The sequence below is a fragment of the Phlebotomus papatasi genome, chromosome 2 (genome assembly GCF_024763615.1).
Source record: "Phlebotomus papatasi isolate M1 chromosome 2, Ppap_2.1, whole genome shotgun sequence".
Classification (NCBI taxonomy): Eukaryota; Metazoa; Arthropoda; class Insecta; order Diptera; family Psychodidae; genus Phlebotomus; species Phlebotomus papatasi.
The window spans coordinates 77,096,159-77,114,715 of record NC_077223.1 but is presented as its reverse complement, the minus strand read 5'-3'; the positions used below and the strand labels follow the sequence as shown (position 1 = coordinate 77,114,715).

The following is an 18,557-nucleotide window of genomic DNA, read 5'->3' as shown; positions in this document are numbered from 1 at the left end:
AGTGCTGCACGAGATAATTGGTTTTGGCTATGGCAAATTTCCGATTAGTCAGGCAATCGACAAACGAAATAGACAATAATCAGTAACCCGTTGTGAATGGTTACGTTCAGAAATTTGACCTCAGTACTGCAAAAGTATAACAGGAGATACCATTTGAATTCAAATAATAGGGATGAACACCAAGAAATCTATCTTCTTTTATTCCAATATGAATATTTTCTAAATGGTCTTTAATCGATTTTCTCAACACATTTTCTATTCTTTTTTCCTAAAAATATTTTTATCCAATAAATAGAAGATTCCAGGAAAAGAGCTCCTAAGCAGTGAAGTTTTTCCGTTAAACATCCCTCCCCTTCGTGGTAGTTTTCCCAAACATATTTAGGCGCCTAAATGTCAAATTGATAGTAGGAAAGCAGCTGGAAAAGTGCGTGATTCTCAGGAAAAGTGTTTTGTGTGTGTGTTTTCGTTCTGAACTTTTTTCTTTCTGCAATTTATCATATTATCACACAATTGCCTTCAATAGATACCCCCGAAAAATCACCTAAAGAATGTTAATACAATACTCGTGAACTCAAAAATAGGGAAAAACGCACAAAAAAAGGATGTACTATTGAAGATTTTCTCGTGGGAGACAATAAAGTGGAAAAGGGGGTGTGAGATTTCGTTGGTGTTGCTGAGGCGATAAGAGGTCACGTGAGGTGAGAAAAATTCAAAGAAGGTAAATACCAGAGGTGAGCGAAAGGTCAAAAGTTCACAGAGGGGCAAATAATATTGTGCAATTTATCGTGATTTAATTAATGTTTACATTTTCTCAGCCAATGTGCATTTCATATTGTCAACTTTTGATTGATAATGTTGCATGTGCGCAGAAAAGCATTTTCCCCTCTTTAGCCAAAATTCATTTCTTTTTCTGTTGCGCCATAAAACGTGATAAAAATCTACAATTATCGACCTTCTCTACTTTGCTTTTCATGGAACAATTGTGTGAGCAGAATGATCACGGATGATAGCCTTAGTGATGAAGTATTTGAGGATGAGGCAACAGGAAGGTATAAAATCAACAAGAATTCCAATTTGAATGTTGAAGATGAGGATTTTCGAACACCATCACCTTCGGGCTATCCTGGCTATAAACCACCAGCTGAGGCACTTCGTATGTATGGAATCGAAAATGGGGTTCAAGAAAATGATGATTGGAAGTCGTATAAAATCGAAGATGACGACAATACCAAGGAGTTCGATGAAAATCTCACTCACAAGGTTCGGACAATGACTAATAATTCCTTTTGATTTAAGAACGGAAAAGAGAATAATCAATTAACTCAATGAATTATTCTGATTGCTAGACAATCCTCTTGGGAGATTCAGGAGTGGGAAAGACATCCCTTCTTGTTCAATATAATTTCGGGGAGTTTCGTGCTGGAGCCTTTTCTGCAACAGTTGGAATAGCACTAACCGTAAGTCCTTGAAATAGCATTTTTCTTGAGAAAAAAAAACTCATAATAAGGCTCTGAAGTTGAAATTTCCAATAAAAGTCCCTAGCGGGAAGATTCAAATGCGTATTGAGAGAGATTGAGCCATTTCTGAACAATAATCTCTCTGTCAGAAATTTTCCACCCTCTGGCCCCAAAATCTTCCCCAAATTGATATGAGCAATTTCAATGGCAGTTGGAGCTTCCTTAGCACAAATCCCAGATTATCTCTTAAAGTGTCGGGTGTATTGTGAAATTTCCTAAGGTTTATTAGTCAAGTCCTCAGGGGGAGAAATGTCGGTTGATTGTGTGCAAGATAACAATTTACCAAAATATTTCTTTTGTGTATAATTCGACTTTGAATAACATATATTAATTAGATAGGTAAATTGAAATATAATTTTGTTTAATAGTTTAAATATTGTTTTTTTTTTAAAATATGTTTTTTTTATTGAGCTTAATTTCTATGTACAATACGTGGGTCAGGAAAACTAAAAAAAAATAGCCTCATTTCGTCTATTTTTGAAAGTAGGGTGAAAGAACACTTATGGACACTTTAAGAACTCGTGTCAGAACCTATTGACATCCTACTCTGTACCATTTGGAATACGAAATTCGAACACTTAACTTTATCGAAAAACGTAGATTAATTAAAAAACGTCATATTACTTACATTTTATTAGATATATTAAATAAATTTCAACATTTTGACAAAAGTGTCAATAGGGGTCCCCTGTCGAAGAGGTGTTCATTCGACCCTACAAAATATAGGGTACTTTTTCTGACATTTTTATTTGAAAATTTAAAAAAAATCAGCCGTTGAGACCTGATTTTCGAAAAGCTTTTTGAAAAAAAAACTTTTTGATGAACAAGATTACACAAAGTAGATTGACCTGAAGTCAAAAAACCAAATATTTCCTGGCAAAAGATGAGTGAAACTCGTACTTGAACGGCGTGTTTTTGAAGAATATGAAAATTGGTTTGTGGGACAATTTTCTACAAAAATTATCATTTTCGGCATATCTTGCCTTACACAGTTCGTCTTATAAAATAAGTTATTATCAAAGAAACAACAAAATCCTTTTTTCAAGTACGAGTTTAAAGGCTTTGACAGACTTGAAAATTAGCCGAGAGACGGCCTAGCGTAATTATATCAGAAATAATGGATAAAAAAAAATTTCCTTCATTTTCCACTAAGTCGTCTCTCGGCTTAATAGGGCATAACTCTTTTGGTATAAGGAAATATTTGGTTTTTTGGCTTTAGATAAATCAACTGTGAGTAATCTTGTCTACCGAAAAAACTGTTTTCGTTTCGAAAAAGTCTTCAAAAATTATGTCCCAACGGCTGAATTAAAAAAAAAACATAAATAAATAAAAATTTCAAAAAAATATAGCTTAAATGTTGTATATTTATATAATTAAGAGCTTCTATTAAATAAATTGTTTATTACCGAAGAAAAAATTATAAAAAATCATGTTTTTAGTTTTTTTGAGAAAATGAAAAGACTGTATAAAAATTAGAAATTCAGCCATGAACAGTTCTCAGAACATAACTGACGACTGGTAACCTTAAGAACCCTCAAATTTTCTTTGAAGATATCAATTTATAAAAAAAAATATTGTTAATAATTTTCAATATTTTATAAAAATCAGACTATGTAAATAACCAATAACAATTTTACAATGAATATTTTAGTATTACTTTGCAATATCTCGAAATCTTCATTATATTGATCTGTTATTCTAAGTTTCAGTACAGACCCCTTAACCTATTAGAAAATAATATTTATTTGAATGACATAATTGTTTTATAAAGCAAATTGATACAGTAATTAAATGAGTAGGATATTATAAGAACAACATTTTTCGATAGGAATGTCTCTCGAGAGAAAGTTATTACTACCCATTTGCACTCTTCCGTAGGCTTCAAATTACAGAGTTTTAGCAGCTCCCGAAGGTTTCGCAATTTTCTCAGGGGAAGCGGGGCAGAATTACACAGTCCTGCGTTAAAATTTTCTTTAGAAAGAATACTGAACAAACTGATATTTTTTAAAGTAATCAACCCTCGCCCTATTCATTGAAATATTTATCAGCCTGATTTAAACATGTTTTTCATGAATTATAGACAAAGAAAAATTTCATTTTCTGGCTAATCCTGCCCCGGGCCTTTGGTTTTGGGCACTTAATGAATTCTATGCGTTTTTTGTACATTTAACTTTCTTTGTTTTTAAAGTCACGTCTTTAGATTTTCCGAGAAATAGAGATATATTTTGGTTATTTATTTCATTTGTTTATTTATTCAAATGTTTCTTTGGGACATTTTGGTTTGGTATGAATTTTACGCAATTACAAACCGCTACAGTCAACCCGTCGCAATCAATGCTAATTTTACAATTCTTTATGAAATCCAATTTCTTTTATAAAATCTAAGATTTCCTTGTGAAAAAATCACATAACTGGTATAGATTGGCTCCAAGGAATTGAAATTCCTTGGAAATTTTTATTATTTTTCAAAATTTTACTGATATACCTATTGTGGGACATTTCTGTCAAAATTAAGCATATAGACGTAATTTATGTGCACTTTCGCAAGAGATTTACTTTAAAACTTTCCATTTTGATTATTAAGATTTTTTTTTATAATGTATACACTTTAATATCCAATCCTAAGTCGAATTGTATCTAAAATCCTGTGCAGTAAGAACTTGCAGGAGGCAATATGCCTAAATCGTAAAGATAAAGACCGTGTTCAATTCAGCGATAAAACTTAAATAATGGTAAATTATTTTGTCAAAATTAAAAATTTTCTATTTTTAAATAAGTCCATTAAAAAATAAATAAATAAATATTTTAAAAATATCCCGCGACCCCAATAGGGATAAGCGGTTGAAAATGAATGAAATGAATGAATTTAAAAAATATATAATATAATAATAATAAACAATCAATCAAAATTCTACATACACACTAAATCTTAAAAAATGCACAAAGTTCATTAAGCACTCAAAATCAAAGGCGATATTAAAGTTAAAATTAAAAATTTTAAGTATATGAAGGTTTGAAAACAACTAGCTTCAAAAATATAAATAGCTTGATTTTAGATTTTTAAGTTTTATTTATTTTTATTTTATAAGCATTATTTTATAAGCGTTATTTTAAGTCGACCTTGAGGAAACTTGCAATCTTTATGTTAGAAATATTTTATTTTGGTGTCATTTTTTTTTAAGTTTACAACTTACAAAATTCCACTAAATGAACTTAAAAAATCATCATAGGCCCATAACATCAAGTCATGGGCCTGCAACCCCAATAAGGATAAGCAGTTGAAAATTATGATGATAATTTTTTAAAGTTAATTTAGTAAAATTTTGTAAGTTATAAGTTCAAAAAATTGACACCAAAATAAAATATTTCTAACGAAAGTTTCAAGTTACCTCAAGGTCGGCTTAAAATAAAGCTTAGAGATTTACAGGAAGGTGGGGTAGTTTCACGCATGCACTACTTTCGAAAAGATTTTTAGGAGGAAGAACAATTAAGGAATTGTTCTGTTGATTATCAGATAGTCAATATGTAAGAGATACAAATGGAACGTTGTTAGTTTGAATGGTGTTCATATTCATGATACTGCTCCATCCTCTCCTATTTTAAAATTAAGAGGGTGCTCTCAGCACAGCACACATCAGAAAAAGATTGGTTTCTATATTACTAACAAAAATAATTCAGTGAGATATTACTAGTTCGGAAAAACTGCTTGTTTTTCTGCAAATTGAATTTTATACAGTCAAGTGTGCTAATCCGGGCGCTTCGCTATCTGGATCGTTTATGACTAATCCACTTAAAATAATATTTTTATTTTTATTTCCGTAATATAGTCACTACAGTAACATAATATAACTATACAAGTTTGAGAAAAAGCAAAAATAATATTTTTATCCATTAAATATTTAAAATTTAAATACAGTGAGTGTAATCAACTAATTTCAATCTTGTACCAGCTGGGTTCTTCACTAAAAATTAAATTCTATCTGTGATATTTTCGCTAATGATAGCTGGTTGATTGAAAACATTTATTGTTTTTTCCTTGTGAAAAAAGTAATTTAAATCCAAAGGTTTATTTAATAGTGAATTAGCGAAAAGGCGACCCAGTTAGTGCATGCTGACTTATTTCAGTATTATCATTATTTTATAAATTTTCTCTAATATTATTGATAAATTTTTTTTATATTATGTTTCTGAATGAAACAGTGAATAAATCTATGAATTTAGAAGAAGTAAAAAAGCATTTCATCAGTCCAAAAACAAGCGTTTAAGTAGCACTCTTCGGAAAACGATCCAGTTACCCCACCTTACTATATGTATTTAATTAATATTGACTGAAAAAGACTCTCTGCAGAGAATGTTGGATGTGAATACAAACAATACCACATGATACACTTGCAATTGCAACGTTGCGTTGCGAGCCGCCGTATTACTTTTCTTGTTAATGTATAATACATGATAAATCAGTAAAATGTTCCTAAAATTTTATTTGTATCCTGCATGATTTAGTAGTGCAATAAATAATAATTATGTTTAGAGTTCATTCGAACCTCATCATTATTTGCAATACTCTTGTTCTAATAAACTACAAAAACTTATTTGTATTATTAGTATTATTAATTATTTGAACAATGCATTTGAAGTGCGAATTTTCCTGGAAATGAGCCACCACTGTTTCAGGCATCTGCAAACAAATGATTCATTTGACATTGAAAAGAGTGATTGAGAATATTTGTGAGAGGTTGAAAAGTATATACATAAAATTTATATAGATTTACAGAAAGTGTTCAGGAACAGATGTACAAAATGTACAAAATATTCAAAGGAAAATGGTTGAACATTGAAAATGGTTTTTCATGTTTTTCACGGTAAAAGAGGCAAAAATTATTATGGACACAAAGTTAGATTCCTTACCAAGATTTAATTGGAAAATTGATGAAAAAGCTAGGTGGTTGACTTCAAGGCATATATTTTCTGGGGAATGAAGCGTGGTTGATGGTTCAAGAGCAAAACAGGGAATGGATTTGATGAGTTGAAATGTGGTGGGTACATTCATGCGATGCTGGGAATGATAGGTTGAAATCAGAACATCTGGTTGTCATAGTAATGACCCTGGTGTGCAGTTTAGCTGCCAGGTAACCCAATCGCCAAGTTCAACATCATTTTACGGTACAAATGTTCATAGTAACGCAACCATTCTTCCCCAACATCCACCCTCATCGTCTGGAAATTAAGCATATGCCTTGATGTTGTGGGTGACACAGCTGGGAGCTCATGCAGGGGGAGAATGGGGTGCTTAATTTTCCAACAAAAGACTCATGGGTTCAGGACGATTAGCGATATTAATTGTGCGGTACGCTATCGTGGTCTGTTAAAAGGGAAAATTCACTAAGCATTGTTACCTGGTAAACCGGGAGTCAGTCAGTCACATTATAATGCACTTTTAGTGTGGAAAATCAGTCCGATTTGCCAGTTAATTAAATTTTACTTATTGAAATTATGCACGGAAATTCTCAAATTACTTTAGTTATTAAATTCACTTGAGAGGAAATATCAATAGAATTTGTAGCATCTACTATTACTACGGGAAATAAGAAAATTTCCGAAGGGAAAATAGAAGTCTTATACCTTTTCTATTTGCTTTTCCTTGAAATTTTCTGACCTTATTTAGTACTAATGATACTAACAAACAAATAACTGCCAGTTCTAGAACATCAGCCCTGATATCAATAAAAATTATAAATACCCGTGCAATATTGCACATAAATCTAATTTATATTGAAAACACATTTATTAGGTGTACCTTATGATTTTATCGCATTATAAAGTCTCTCTTTAAACATTAATATTTTCTGGTCGGATTATTTCACAAGTTGTGAAAGCACTTTCTCAAAATATCCCAGCTTAAAGCTCGAATAAGTCTATTACCATGGGAATAAATTTATAAAGACAAGTAACAAACCATATTGTTTGACAGATCTATTTGGAATTACTTGTGAAAAGGGTTAGTGTAAATCAATTTGAATAAATTTCAACTTTTTTTTCAGGTCAATTGAAAGTGTTTTCAATAAAAGTACAATTTCTATAAAACTTGGAAAAAGTATTACTACTCGAACTCTAAGACTGGGCAACATATAGAATTCATTTTTTTCGAATCTGGCGCTTAAACGTAAAGAGATATTAACTTCCGGTCTTCGGTGACCCCACCATGAATTAATCATCATCTCGAGATATTTTTTTCCCTCTTCTAATGTTTTTTGGTTTATTTCGAAAATGGATCTTACGATTTCTTTTATTTTCGAAAATTCTTGGAAGATAGCCTAGGCGAACATTTCTCGTCCACATATAATGATCAAAAAAATTTTCGACATCGAATTTTTGAAAGTCTTTTACTAATGATGTACTACAATGTACTTTTGCCTCTCTTGTGCTGTTCCTTATACAATGCTGATGAATAAATATCTATCTATCTATACATCCATCTATCATTGTTTAACCACTCTGAAGAGCTCATTTTTCAATTGATTTGCTTAAATTCATTTTTTTTTGGAAATATATTGAAATTTCCAATCCGGCTGCATCAGTCCGAATCAGTATTGAATCGGTAAAGTACTCGGTAAACTTTACTTCCTTTAATATTTTATTTTTTATATGTCCGAAAGTTTGTTACCGGCCTAGAAATCAAACAAAAAGTATCGACTTCCGCTTTTCGGACTAAAAAAAATGCAATTTATTAACAATTATTATATGAAATTTTCTTGTAATTTATGAACTAATTTAAATCGATAGTCAACCGCCATGTAGAGGAAACTGGGGCACCATCAAACACAGAGTAACACCAAATACTAATTTTTATTTATAAACTACTTGGACTCTCTCGACCATTTCTTCAGTAGAGAAGCTTCCCTATAATGCCTATAAATTTCTGTAAGTCTTGTACTCTGAAGTCGATTATCTGATTAAAAAATCGCAGTGTTTGGTACTACCCCGTGTTTGGTGGTGCCCCAGGTTCCTTTACACAAAAATTATGCGAAAAATATCATTCACGGAATATTTTATTTTTTGTATAGTTCGTGCACTCTGCAAATATAATCTAATTATCTAATCTTTATCAAACCACTAGGGGAAAGTACTCTCCCTTCGAACGTTCATGCCTTCGAACAGTATGAATTTCTTTTAATTTTCTTAAAAGATTTCCACATGATTTTCTCGTAATTATCAATAATTGATAATGAGCAAACAAATATTTAATAGAAATGTTTAAGTCTCTTTAGAAAACCTAAAGAAAATTCACATTATTCGAAAGCATGAACGTTCGAAGGGAGAGTACTTTACCCTAATTACTTTTGTTCCATTTTTTTTATAAAACTAAGTGGAATGTAGTTTTAATCGTTTACTACTGAACGTACAGTATCACAATACATATTTATTGAATTTTAGATGTAATAAATTCTTTGAGGGAAAATAAATATGATAAATTATTTTTATAGCTGTCAAACAAAACTTTTAAAAAACAAATAACTTAAAATTACAATTGATATTGTAATTATTACACTTCGAACTTAGAATTTTAGGATTATCAGTGTTCGAAATTAGTCACAGTTCCTCTACTGGTTCACCATATATGATTATGACCGGATTTTAATTTGTTTACCATTGATCAAATCAGGGGTGACATGATAACTTATTTTCGATACTATCGACTGTCGATTCTGAAAAATTTAAACGGTAGCAGGACTTCCTGTAATTGATTTAGATATTTATCAATAATTACATTCTTTTAAGAATGTTATAATGAATGGCCCAACAATGCATAAAAGGTCGACATTCACTTAATCTAACAGATATAGATTTATCGATACTATCGATTCGATAGTGTCGAAAAGTTATCATTCCACCCCAGGAAATCGGAGACATCGGAGATATTTGAAACAAATTCTAATTTGTTTAAATCGGTTTTGAGATATTTCATGTACAATGTTGGACTTTCAACTTTTAGAGTAATGAAATGAAGTTCAGTTGAGTGTATGAACGATACTCTTCTGAAAAGAACGTACAGAATTAATTTTTGAGACCCACATAGTCTTCTAAAGTCTAAAAGCCTCTGGGAGCAATTTTCGTCAAAAATTGGATTTTTAACGGAATTTTGACGTTTCCACTTACAGCAGTGTAGACGATTTCCTTGAAAATTGCTTCCAATGTGTAGAGGCCTTACCGTGATATAAAACTAGGATTTTTCAATTTGTAAATTCAATTTAATTTTCAGATGAATTGTTTTCAGATAGTTTCAGATAGATTTTCGCTTGTTTATTGATATAAACAAGCCTATCAAAATATGTTTAAACATGCTAAAATAGCATTAATGTGGTTGCTGAATTAAATTTAAATTCAGCAAAATAAAATGTTAAAATTGCTCATTAATTTCAATTTAATTGCAGTCAAACAAGTAGCTTTTTGAATCAAATTGTTATGTGGCCAAAAAAATAAAATAAGTACAGTGATTAGTGATAAACTTGTGCGCGAGCGAAGCTACAGTATCGGGAGTAAATTGCTCAGTTCCTCCAAAGCAATTCGAAGGAAATTATTGTGTCAAGAAATCGCAATTGGGGTGACCTTCATACAGATTTTCAACAAGACTGTATGAGAGTTTTTTTATGAGCGCCATTGCCTACAACCCTTTCTTCTGGGCTTTGGGGATCCTTCTGTCTAACAGATAAGTGATTTATAAGATATTTTAAGTACTATCACAGATTTTCCGGAGTCATTTACAATCAAAAATCTCGTGGCACTATTTAAAATTGAGCAAATTTCTTGCACAATGTGTCCCGGCTGTGAGAATTTTTAAGTAAATTCTAGAAATTTTATAATGCTCAATTGGCTCAATTGAATTTAATATTAAATTGTGAAAATCCTAGTGTGATAGCACACGTGAGGTCCTGCTTGTAACTATTTGTAATCGTTTGGTCGCAAAGAGTAAAGAAAAAAGAAGGACACACAACATAATATTAGATTATATTGTGTCTCTCTCTTTTAATTCACACACAAAATATTCAACTTGAGCAAAACAACTTTAAATTGGTCCTTTGCATTTAAAATTAATTTTAGTCCACAACAGAACCTTTTTATCCCAAATGTTGCTCATTTTTACTCCACAAGAGTTGGTGTAAACAAAATAAACCCTCTAGGTTTGGCTAGTTTAACATGTTAAATTTATTTTGAAAAACTTGCTCCACAAAGAATATTATGATGCATTATTACCATGAGAGAATATCATGGTAAGAGTTATCAAATTCTTGGAAACGACAAAACCTAATGAGTAATTTACATTTACATTTTACCTTGTTATTATCATTTAAGCAAGTTAATTGAAGAATGACTATTAAAGAAGAAATTTCTGTGTTCCTGTGAGTATTAGACTCTAACCGAAGGAAGGTGGTTTTAACACTTTTTCCCAGGCTCAATTTAAATTTAACCCAGGGAGTCGGAGTTAAAGAGGAGACTAAATATATGAGGTGAACAAGTGGAGTATATATAGTTAGTACTATAATTAGGAGACAAAATGGCAATGATGTTGACCTTCATTGCGATGGTCTTTTAACTCAATTTGTGGTTTTGATTTCAGACTATTTGAAATTATGGATGGGGCAAAAAGTTTCGTGTGTCAGCGATGGGGAGACAGGGAAAAAATGAACATTCATAAAAAGCTTTTTTAAAAAAAATTGTAAATATTGTGATTTTTTTTAACTCAATATCCTGTTAGTAATATTCACTACAAGATTTTTTTTTTATATTAGATTTTATCATGTGGTTGTCAAAAAAGAAGGACACACAACATAATATTGGATGTCTATAAATAAAGTTGTGGATGTATGGATCTTTTTATCTACTATGGTGACACTAAGTTTGTGAGGAGCAACAGGATGAAAAAAAGGGGGATGTTGTGGAATATTTTTGTGATGCCGTGGAGAAAATGCGGAGGGGTACAAAATTTGATAGGAAATTCGTGTATGACATTGATGTATAGTGCGCGTGTCTGTGGCCGTTATCAGTCGCTCTTCAGTGTCAATAGATTTGCGCTCATATATTTAACAATTCACAATTCAACCCCCCAGTATCTAACGAACAACCATCGCGAGCAGTTGTTCCCTCTCCCAGGAGACTTATTCTAAGTCAGTAACATTTGTGAAATCTTGCGGATTACCAGATATAGAGCATTCCAGTGCTATTTTACGCTATCTTAAGCTACTAATTAACTCAACAAGTGAACGTGAGGAATGTTATTGCGTCAGGAAGACTCAATAGAGCTTTATTTGTGTGAAATTGCAAAGGATGGAGGGATTTGTTGTAATTGAGCCATTTCAAATTACATTTTCCTATAATAACTTTTTTGAGGAGGATTAATTCTCAATGATACTCTAATTAAATAATACTCAAGTCTCTGTCTTTCTCAATAGTCTCAAGAATTTTTCTCTATATAGACTTCACATATATATGGATATAGGTAAAATCCCTGGGGAAATGAAAAGAATGAGAAAAGAGTGTTTCAGTTTAGAAATTTTGCACGAAGGATGAAACAGACAATAACATCATTCTCGAAGCTTCACTCAACAGGTTTCACTTTTCAACGACTATATTGAGTTCAACAGTGTCACAAGATAATTTTTTTTTTCTACAACGTCATACTCCTAACCATCCTTCCCTACAATATCCGGAGGTAGAAGTCTGGCGTATTTTTTGTCACGTAAATTGAAGAAGAATCCCGTTCTAAATTCCAAAATAATTTATTTTGACGCACGACTGAAGAGTATTTAGTATAGAAAAAAAAATTGCAGTGAAAAAATGGCAATTAAATTATATTTCCCTTCTGATTAAATTTAGACATGATTTTTTTTTTGTCTCCAATGAGGGGATGGAAGGAATTTTCATTGGCTTTTCCTCAACATATTCTCACCCTCCGTATGATGATTAAGCAATGGGACAACGGAAATTTGATTTCCAAAATTAGCATTTTCCCCTTCGAATTTTGTGCTATTTACTTTATTATCTATATGACTCTGTTTTATTTTTTTATGGGGGGAACTAGATGAGAAAAGGTATTTTCAATAAGACAAACTTTTCTTCCCAATGGATGAGTAATTTGAGCTTTTCCCTCATTCAACCACCCTACTACAATTTATTGGTAGCCCAGTAAAAACGGGAAATATATTGTCAATCCTGAAAACAAGATATGGAGCAATATAGAAAAAAAAAATAAAATTCTTTTCCCAATTAAACAACAAATGTAAAAATTTACGTCAAAGTAACAAACAACATTCCAACTCTGTAACAAACAACCCTACCAATGTTATTTGTATCGGTATAAAACGATTTTCCATCGTTTTTATCCTGGAGTGGTACTCAAGGATAAGACGACGATGGCCGCATCGCATGGGACGATGATAAAAAGATGATATAATATGTACATTAATTGAATTGTAATTTTAAGAATGAAATGTAGGGTTTTATGTGTGTAAAATACTAAAACAAAATAGGGTCGAATAGAGCGTCTGATCGGCAGGGAACACTCATTGGCTATTCCGTCAAAATATTTTAATTTATTTAATGTAGGGTAAATTAATCTAATTCAAAACCTGCTCCAAATGGAAATTTTTCGCTACTCCAAATCGAAACGTCATTGTTTTCACGATAAATACAGTACTAAATTGGTATATTTATATATTTTCTATACCTCAGTTTCATTATTTAGTTAATTTTGCTCCAAATAAAGCAAAAATCCATTCATATTCACAAATTTTAATTTGTTAATTTCTCAGAAAAATTAAAAGTGTACCTTTTCACCATGGAATTTTTCATGGATCGACCATGTTTTCCAATGAAGAACACAATGAGGTGACTGTTGTTTATTCGTTTCGTTTAACATTTATGTCATATTTCTGGCTAATTTCAGTTAAATTAAGTGCTAATCTTTATTGTTAACGGTACGTGAAGTTTTCAAATGAAATAATTACCTATTTCGTGAACAAAAAAGGGTTTTTCTGAAGTGTCTGCACTGAGAGAAATCCGAAAAAGTTAAAATAACATTCCGGAAATGTTAATTTTACCCTGCAGTTTTGATCCAAAATCGGTGTAAATATTACCCTTTTTAGGTGTATTAAGGGTTAAAGTAACCCATTTTCATGTTAATTTTACTCTTAAAAAGGTGTAAAATTAACATTAAAAAATGTTGATATATTTTTACACCTAAAAAGTGTTAAAGTTATGAAGAAAGAAAGTTAATCGCACCCTCTTTTTTTTCTCAGTGTGCAAATGCTTCAATAAGAAACCTAGGAAATATGATTTTTTGGAGAGATTTTCTTATTGTTTTAGATAGGAAAGGAGAAAAGACCAGGAATAAGAACAAATCCTCCACTCAGGAGCAATTCAACAAGGTTTTGGAGGCATTTCGTCGCGGTTTCACTTACACTGTTTGTCTCCAATTAGAAACTTTCCCTTGTCTCCATTTGGATTAATTTGTTTCCAATAGAAGCATTTTACGCTCGCGTATTTTTCTCGTATTTTAGAAGTTTTCAAATTATATCTAAAGAATTTTCACTAAACTGTAACATTCTAGAAGAGTCAAGGAGCAAATTTATGTAAATCTCTTCAGAAAAAAATATGAACTTAATGTGTTGAATCTTCTGTCAAAGTTAAAGCGTCTGGAAATGGTTTTGAATTAGGACATTTACCCTATCTATTAATAATTAATTTGTAATATTTTATTAAATATTTTAATTAATTAATATTTAATAATTTTAATATTTAATACAAAATGAAAATCATATAACGTTTTTCCATTAATCAACCTTTCCCTATAAGGATAGGTGTACAAATTTCATATCTCAAATGGTATAAAATAGGATGCCAATAGCTCATGATATGATACGATTTATTAGAGTGACAATAGGTGTTCCTTCGACTCTATCTTCGTATTTCTTGATCTCTATCTCAAAGTCTCAAACCTTAGTTTAAGATCTAAGGCTAATGGTAACCGTTTTTTTCTTATAATTATTTAATATCAGGGTAAAGAAATATTACAAAAAGTAAACTACCCGCAACACTATTGTGAATTTACCAATAATACTATAATTTTCTCCACTTCAATCTCCCAATATTCTTGGAAATTGTAAGCCTAATTCAGGATGCAGGTCAAGGAATTGTTTCTCTAAAATTAATTAAAAATAACACTGTGTAATAAGTGTGACAAAAAAACAGAAACAGTAAATCCTTTGATGTTGCGTCTGTGCGTCCTTAAAAACGTGATAAAATGAGACTCTTCCCTATAACAAAAAGCTTTAATTAGCAATTTTATTGGAGTCACGAAATAATTGGCATTTCTACATAAATTGCGCAAAACAAATCCGCGTGTTTCTATCATCGCTATCCAAGATGATTCCGAAGAGAAATTGATAAGATGGAGTGAAATTTAATATTCTTTCAAAAAAAAAAAATGCGAAATGTAGAAGAAAAATATCTCAATATACTTTCCTTTTGGTGTTTCAAGAGTGAAATTGAATTTTATTTGCGTGGAATTCCCCCTTTTTTCCTACAATCCAGACATATTATATATATTTATACAATCAACCTAAAAAAAAGATGAAAAAATTGATGGAGGAAACAGGGAGGAAATCATTTTAAACATGAAATGATTCAAAATATTTCAATATATCACTTGAAACTACAATAGAGATAAGAAACAAAAGAAAACCTTTGAAATTGGACGGATGTTGAGGAGAATTTTCATTATAATTGCTCTTTAATCGTATATCATTATCATAATTGAGTTTATTTTCATTATCTGCCCTATGATATGGTCATGATTAATTTTATTTACACAGTAAATGCCAAAATCTACGTAAAATAGGGAAAATATGAGCAAGAGTAGTGAAATGGTGTAATTCACAAAAAGGGTACTCAATTTAGTTTTAGTGGCTTAGGGCGCAAATAAGTATATTGTACATTTGAAGATGAAATTATATGAAATTACGATGAAATATTAAGAATATTTTGTGACAAATATCTTTTGTCGTGAAATCTTTTTATCTTCTTATGTAATTGTTTAACATTAATTTAATTTAATTTATTTATTATTTAATATTTATAATGTTAGGGCCTAATAAACACAGGCTGATCCTCGAGAATATTTACCTTGTAAAATTTCGCAACAAAGGATTAGGTAAGGGAAACTCGTACAAAAGACCTCTAATCAATGATCTTTAGCTGCTCAGTATGACAATTTCGGAAAAACATTTACAGCCAAATTTTACAGGTTATATTTTTGAGTGTCAGTATGAGTCTATATGAGTCCTTATGGTACAACTATTAGTTCATAATTCTTATAAGTTTTACAAAGAGGTTGTATTACGCCTAACCAAAAATCACTTATGATCTACTTTAATAATAAAAATATTAATGCGCCACAATATCTAATAAAAGAACTGCAAGCGGGATCAGTAAAACAAATAAATGCATCAAAGTTCTGTTACTTTAGAAAATAAAACTTCATATTTCTGTATAGATCATTGTCTTTCTGAAGAATTCTCCACGACCCGAGCTGTAAGGAGTAAAATTGAAAAAAAAGTTTGACCTGTCTCCTGTTCAATTAACATTTTGATATCGATGCTAAGACGGCGATGGCCGCATTAGGGTGAGATAAACATAGAGATGACAATATATCAAATCAATCAATTTATTAGGTGTGACATCAAATGAGTATAAAGTCTTTTCTCGTGGCCCGGTCAAAATTCCAAATGCCGAAAGTCAAAATCCTGAAAGCTAAAACCTAGAATTCGTAAATACAGTAGAGCCTCGCTATAGGACATATTTGGTTCCAGATTTGACATTTGGGTCGCACCATAGTAAATGTCATTTTTTAAAATTATCAACGACTTTTAGTATTGAAATTGCTCGACGGCTTCCATTTTCTTTGCGATTGTGGTACTTGTCCTCGCTCTCTTTAGGTTTAAAAGAAAGGTCTCACGAAATTTAACCATTTTCTGTCATGGTTGATTTTTTGTCACATTGACTGATCGATAAAAAGGAATTCAAATTACAATATATGTATCCTCCTGAATTATCTCGTTTCTGGAAGATCAAGTTCTTCGATAAAATTACAGAGGGTATTCTGATCTATCACTCATAAAGTAACTAAAGTAACTAAAGGGATCCCGGGATATGTTTTACAATGTAATCATGTTGTATCCGGTGTTGGAAGAATCTGCTAAGTCTCCATGTGTAGACCGCCCAGAAGTGCCTGTTCCGTAGTGTGAATGCTTCTTCCATGCCCCCGGAGTTTTTTTTGGGCAGAGGCGGTGCTATGACAGTGAAAATGTCTTTTTCAGTGTTGTTTGCACCGGGCGGGACTCGAACTCACAACTGTGAGAGCCGAGTCAGAGATCTCATCCACCCAAGACCCAACGGACTTGCCTATTGCGCCACTGATATCCCCAGAAAACTAGTGATAAATCCAAATAAGCTTATGGTAGCTGAGATTCTTTACAGGCGAACTCGGAGTGCTTCCAACTCGAAGTGCTTGTATCTCGGAATTCGGAATACGCAAAAATTGAATCGCGTCGAACAAACTATTGGGCAAAATGGATAAAATTGGTTCGACGCGTTTTTTGACTCCAAGATTTAAAATTAGGTCTTTAGGCACAAAAGAATCTCAGCTAAATAATTTCCTTAAGATATTGGCACTAAACCATTTTTTGTCATTTTTATATATACATACATCCATATTTAATCAGGTGAAGGCCGGATCGTTCGACGAGAAAATTGATTTTGTAGATTAAATATTAACAAATGCAATATATTTTGCACAAAACATTTGGTAAAACGTACACTTGAGAGAAATCCGAAAAAGTTAAAATAACATTCCGAAAATGTTAATTTTACCCTTAATAAGGTGTAAAATTAACATTAAAAATGTTGATAGTTGATATATTTTTACACCTAAAAAGTGTTAAATTTCTGAGGAAAAAATGTTAATCGCACCCTCTTTTTTTCTCCGTGTAGTTATTAAGTAGTTTTTAATTTTTAAAAATCTATTTCATTTCGTGGAGGCGATCCGTGCTGCAAATCTGACAATTTGAGCTGCAGTCTCGATATGTGCTTCTCTTATCATATATAATTTTTCAATCAGTTTATCCGAATCCCAAATATTATAGTTTAAATTTAAACAAAAAGTATGCATATTTTACGAATTTGACACGAAATCATTGCATTACGTGTACTTTGGTTCAAAAATCTAACTGAATTTGTGCGCGTTCCGCGTTGCCTCACCTTGAGAATCTCCACATACCATAAACTGATGTAGGTTTATCACTAGCTTTTCATTGTAAGCTTGCTAACATTGTAATGCCATATCTAGTAACTTTTCAGAATACACAATAGAATATAATAACAACTAATAGGATTAAAAGTGCATTTAAAGATTGATGTACAATATTTTGATAGTTATCATTAAGCACGTTTTCATATGTGACTCAAACTGTTGAATAAATGAATTTTCGTGGAATATGACGAAGATTTCATAGTGAAAAAATTAAACTTTTTACTTATTCGTCATTTTGAAAAATATCATTTTCTCTATATACATTTATGCTCACTTTGAAAATGAAACAGAAAGTCGTATATATTAATAATTTGTATATGCTGCTTTTGAGTAACTTCTAAGAAATTCAGAGCATCAAATCCTGTATTTGAGGAAAAAGCTTATACTCGACTTATAATCAAATTACAAAATGACGAGACATAAGAATTTTGTATCTTAACTGGAAAACATTAAATATCCCCACATGAGTAACCCTTTTGATATTGCAGAAGATATAATCCTTTCTGTTCTTTTATCTCTTATAATTTTCACCCTCAACATCTCTTTGCAATTTCACTATGGAGTGTTCTTTGTGCACGAATATTATTACCCTCTAAGGAAAAATTCATATACTTTTTTGTGTTATAAATGTATTCCCAATCCCTTCTTTTTCCCGCGCGTGAAGGTTTGTCAAGGGA

At 31.5% G+C, this 18,557-nt stretch overlaps 3 protein-coding genes across 11 annotated transcripts in view; 2 read left to right on the top strand and 1 right to left on the bottom strand.

Annotated features, from left to right (window-relative positions):
- Window positions 1–18,557, top strand: part of LOC129804471 (heparan sulfate glucosamine 3-O-sulfotransferase 5) — a 271,187-nt gene that overhangs the window by 166,618 nt on the left and 86,012 nt on the right. The window lies entirely within an intron of this gene.
- LOC129804452 (pre-rRNA-processing protein TSR1 homolog) overlaps window positions 1–18,557 on the bottom strand; it is a 59,411-nt gene that overhangs the window by 12,933 nt on the left and 27,921 nt on the right. The window contains exons 5-6 of one of the 7 annotated variants that reach the window (XR_008751987.1): window positions 6,426–6,734; window positions 4,103–6,195 (exon numbers count right to left, since the gene is read on the bottom strand). The exons of 3 other annotated variants lie outside the window; for them this stretch is intronic. The gene's annotated coding sequence lies outside the window, so the exon portion shown is untranslated. Of the gene's footprint in view, window positions 1–4,102; window positions 6,196–6,425; window positions 6,735–16,016; window positions 16,102–16,715; window positions 16,862–18,557 lie in introns of those variants that run through there. 3 more of the 7 variants (XR_008751988.1, XR_008751989.1, XR_008751990.1) reach the window with 3 other exon arrangements.
- The window catches only part of LOC129804479 (ras-related protein Rab-37), a 31,000-nt gene continuing 12,833 nt past the window's right edge, over window positions 391–18,557 (top strand). Inside the window, exons 1-3 of one of the 3 annotated variants that reach the window (XM_055851813.1) lie at window positions 391–698; window positions 993–1,260; window positions 1,347–1,457. In XM_055851813.1, coding sequence (XP_055707788.1) covers window positions 994–1,260; window positions 1,347–1,457 — 378 coding nt within the window. In that variant the 5' untranslated portion in view covers window positions 391–698; window position 993. Of the gene's footprint in view, window positions 732–992; window positions 1,261–1,346; window positions 1,458–18,557 lie in introns of all 3 variants that reach the window. The other 2 variants (XM_055851812.1, XM_055851811.1) reach the window with 2 other exon arrangements.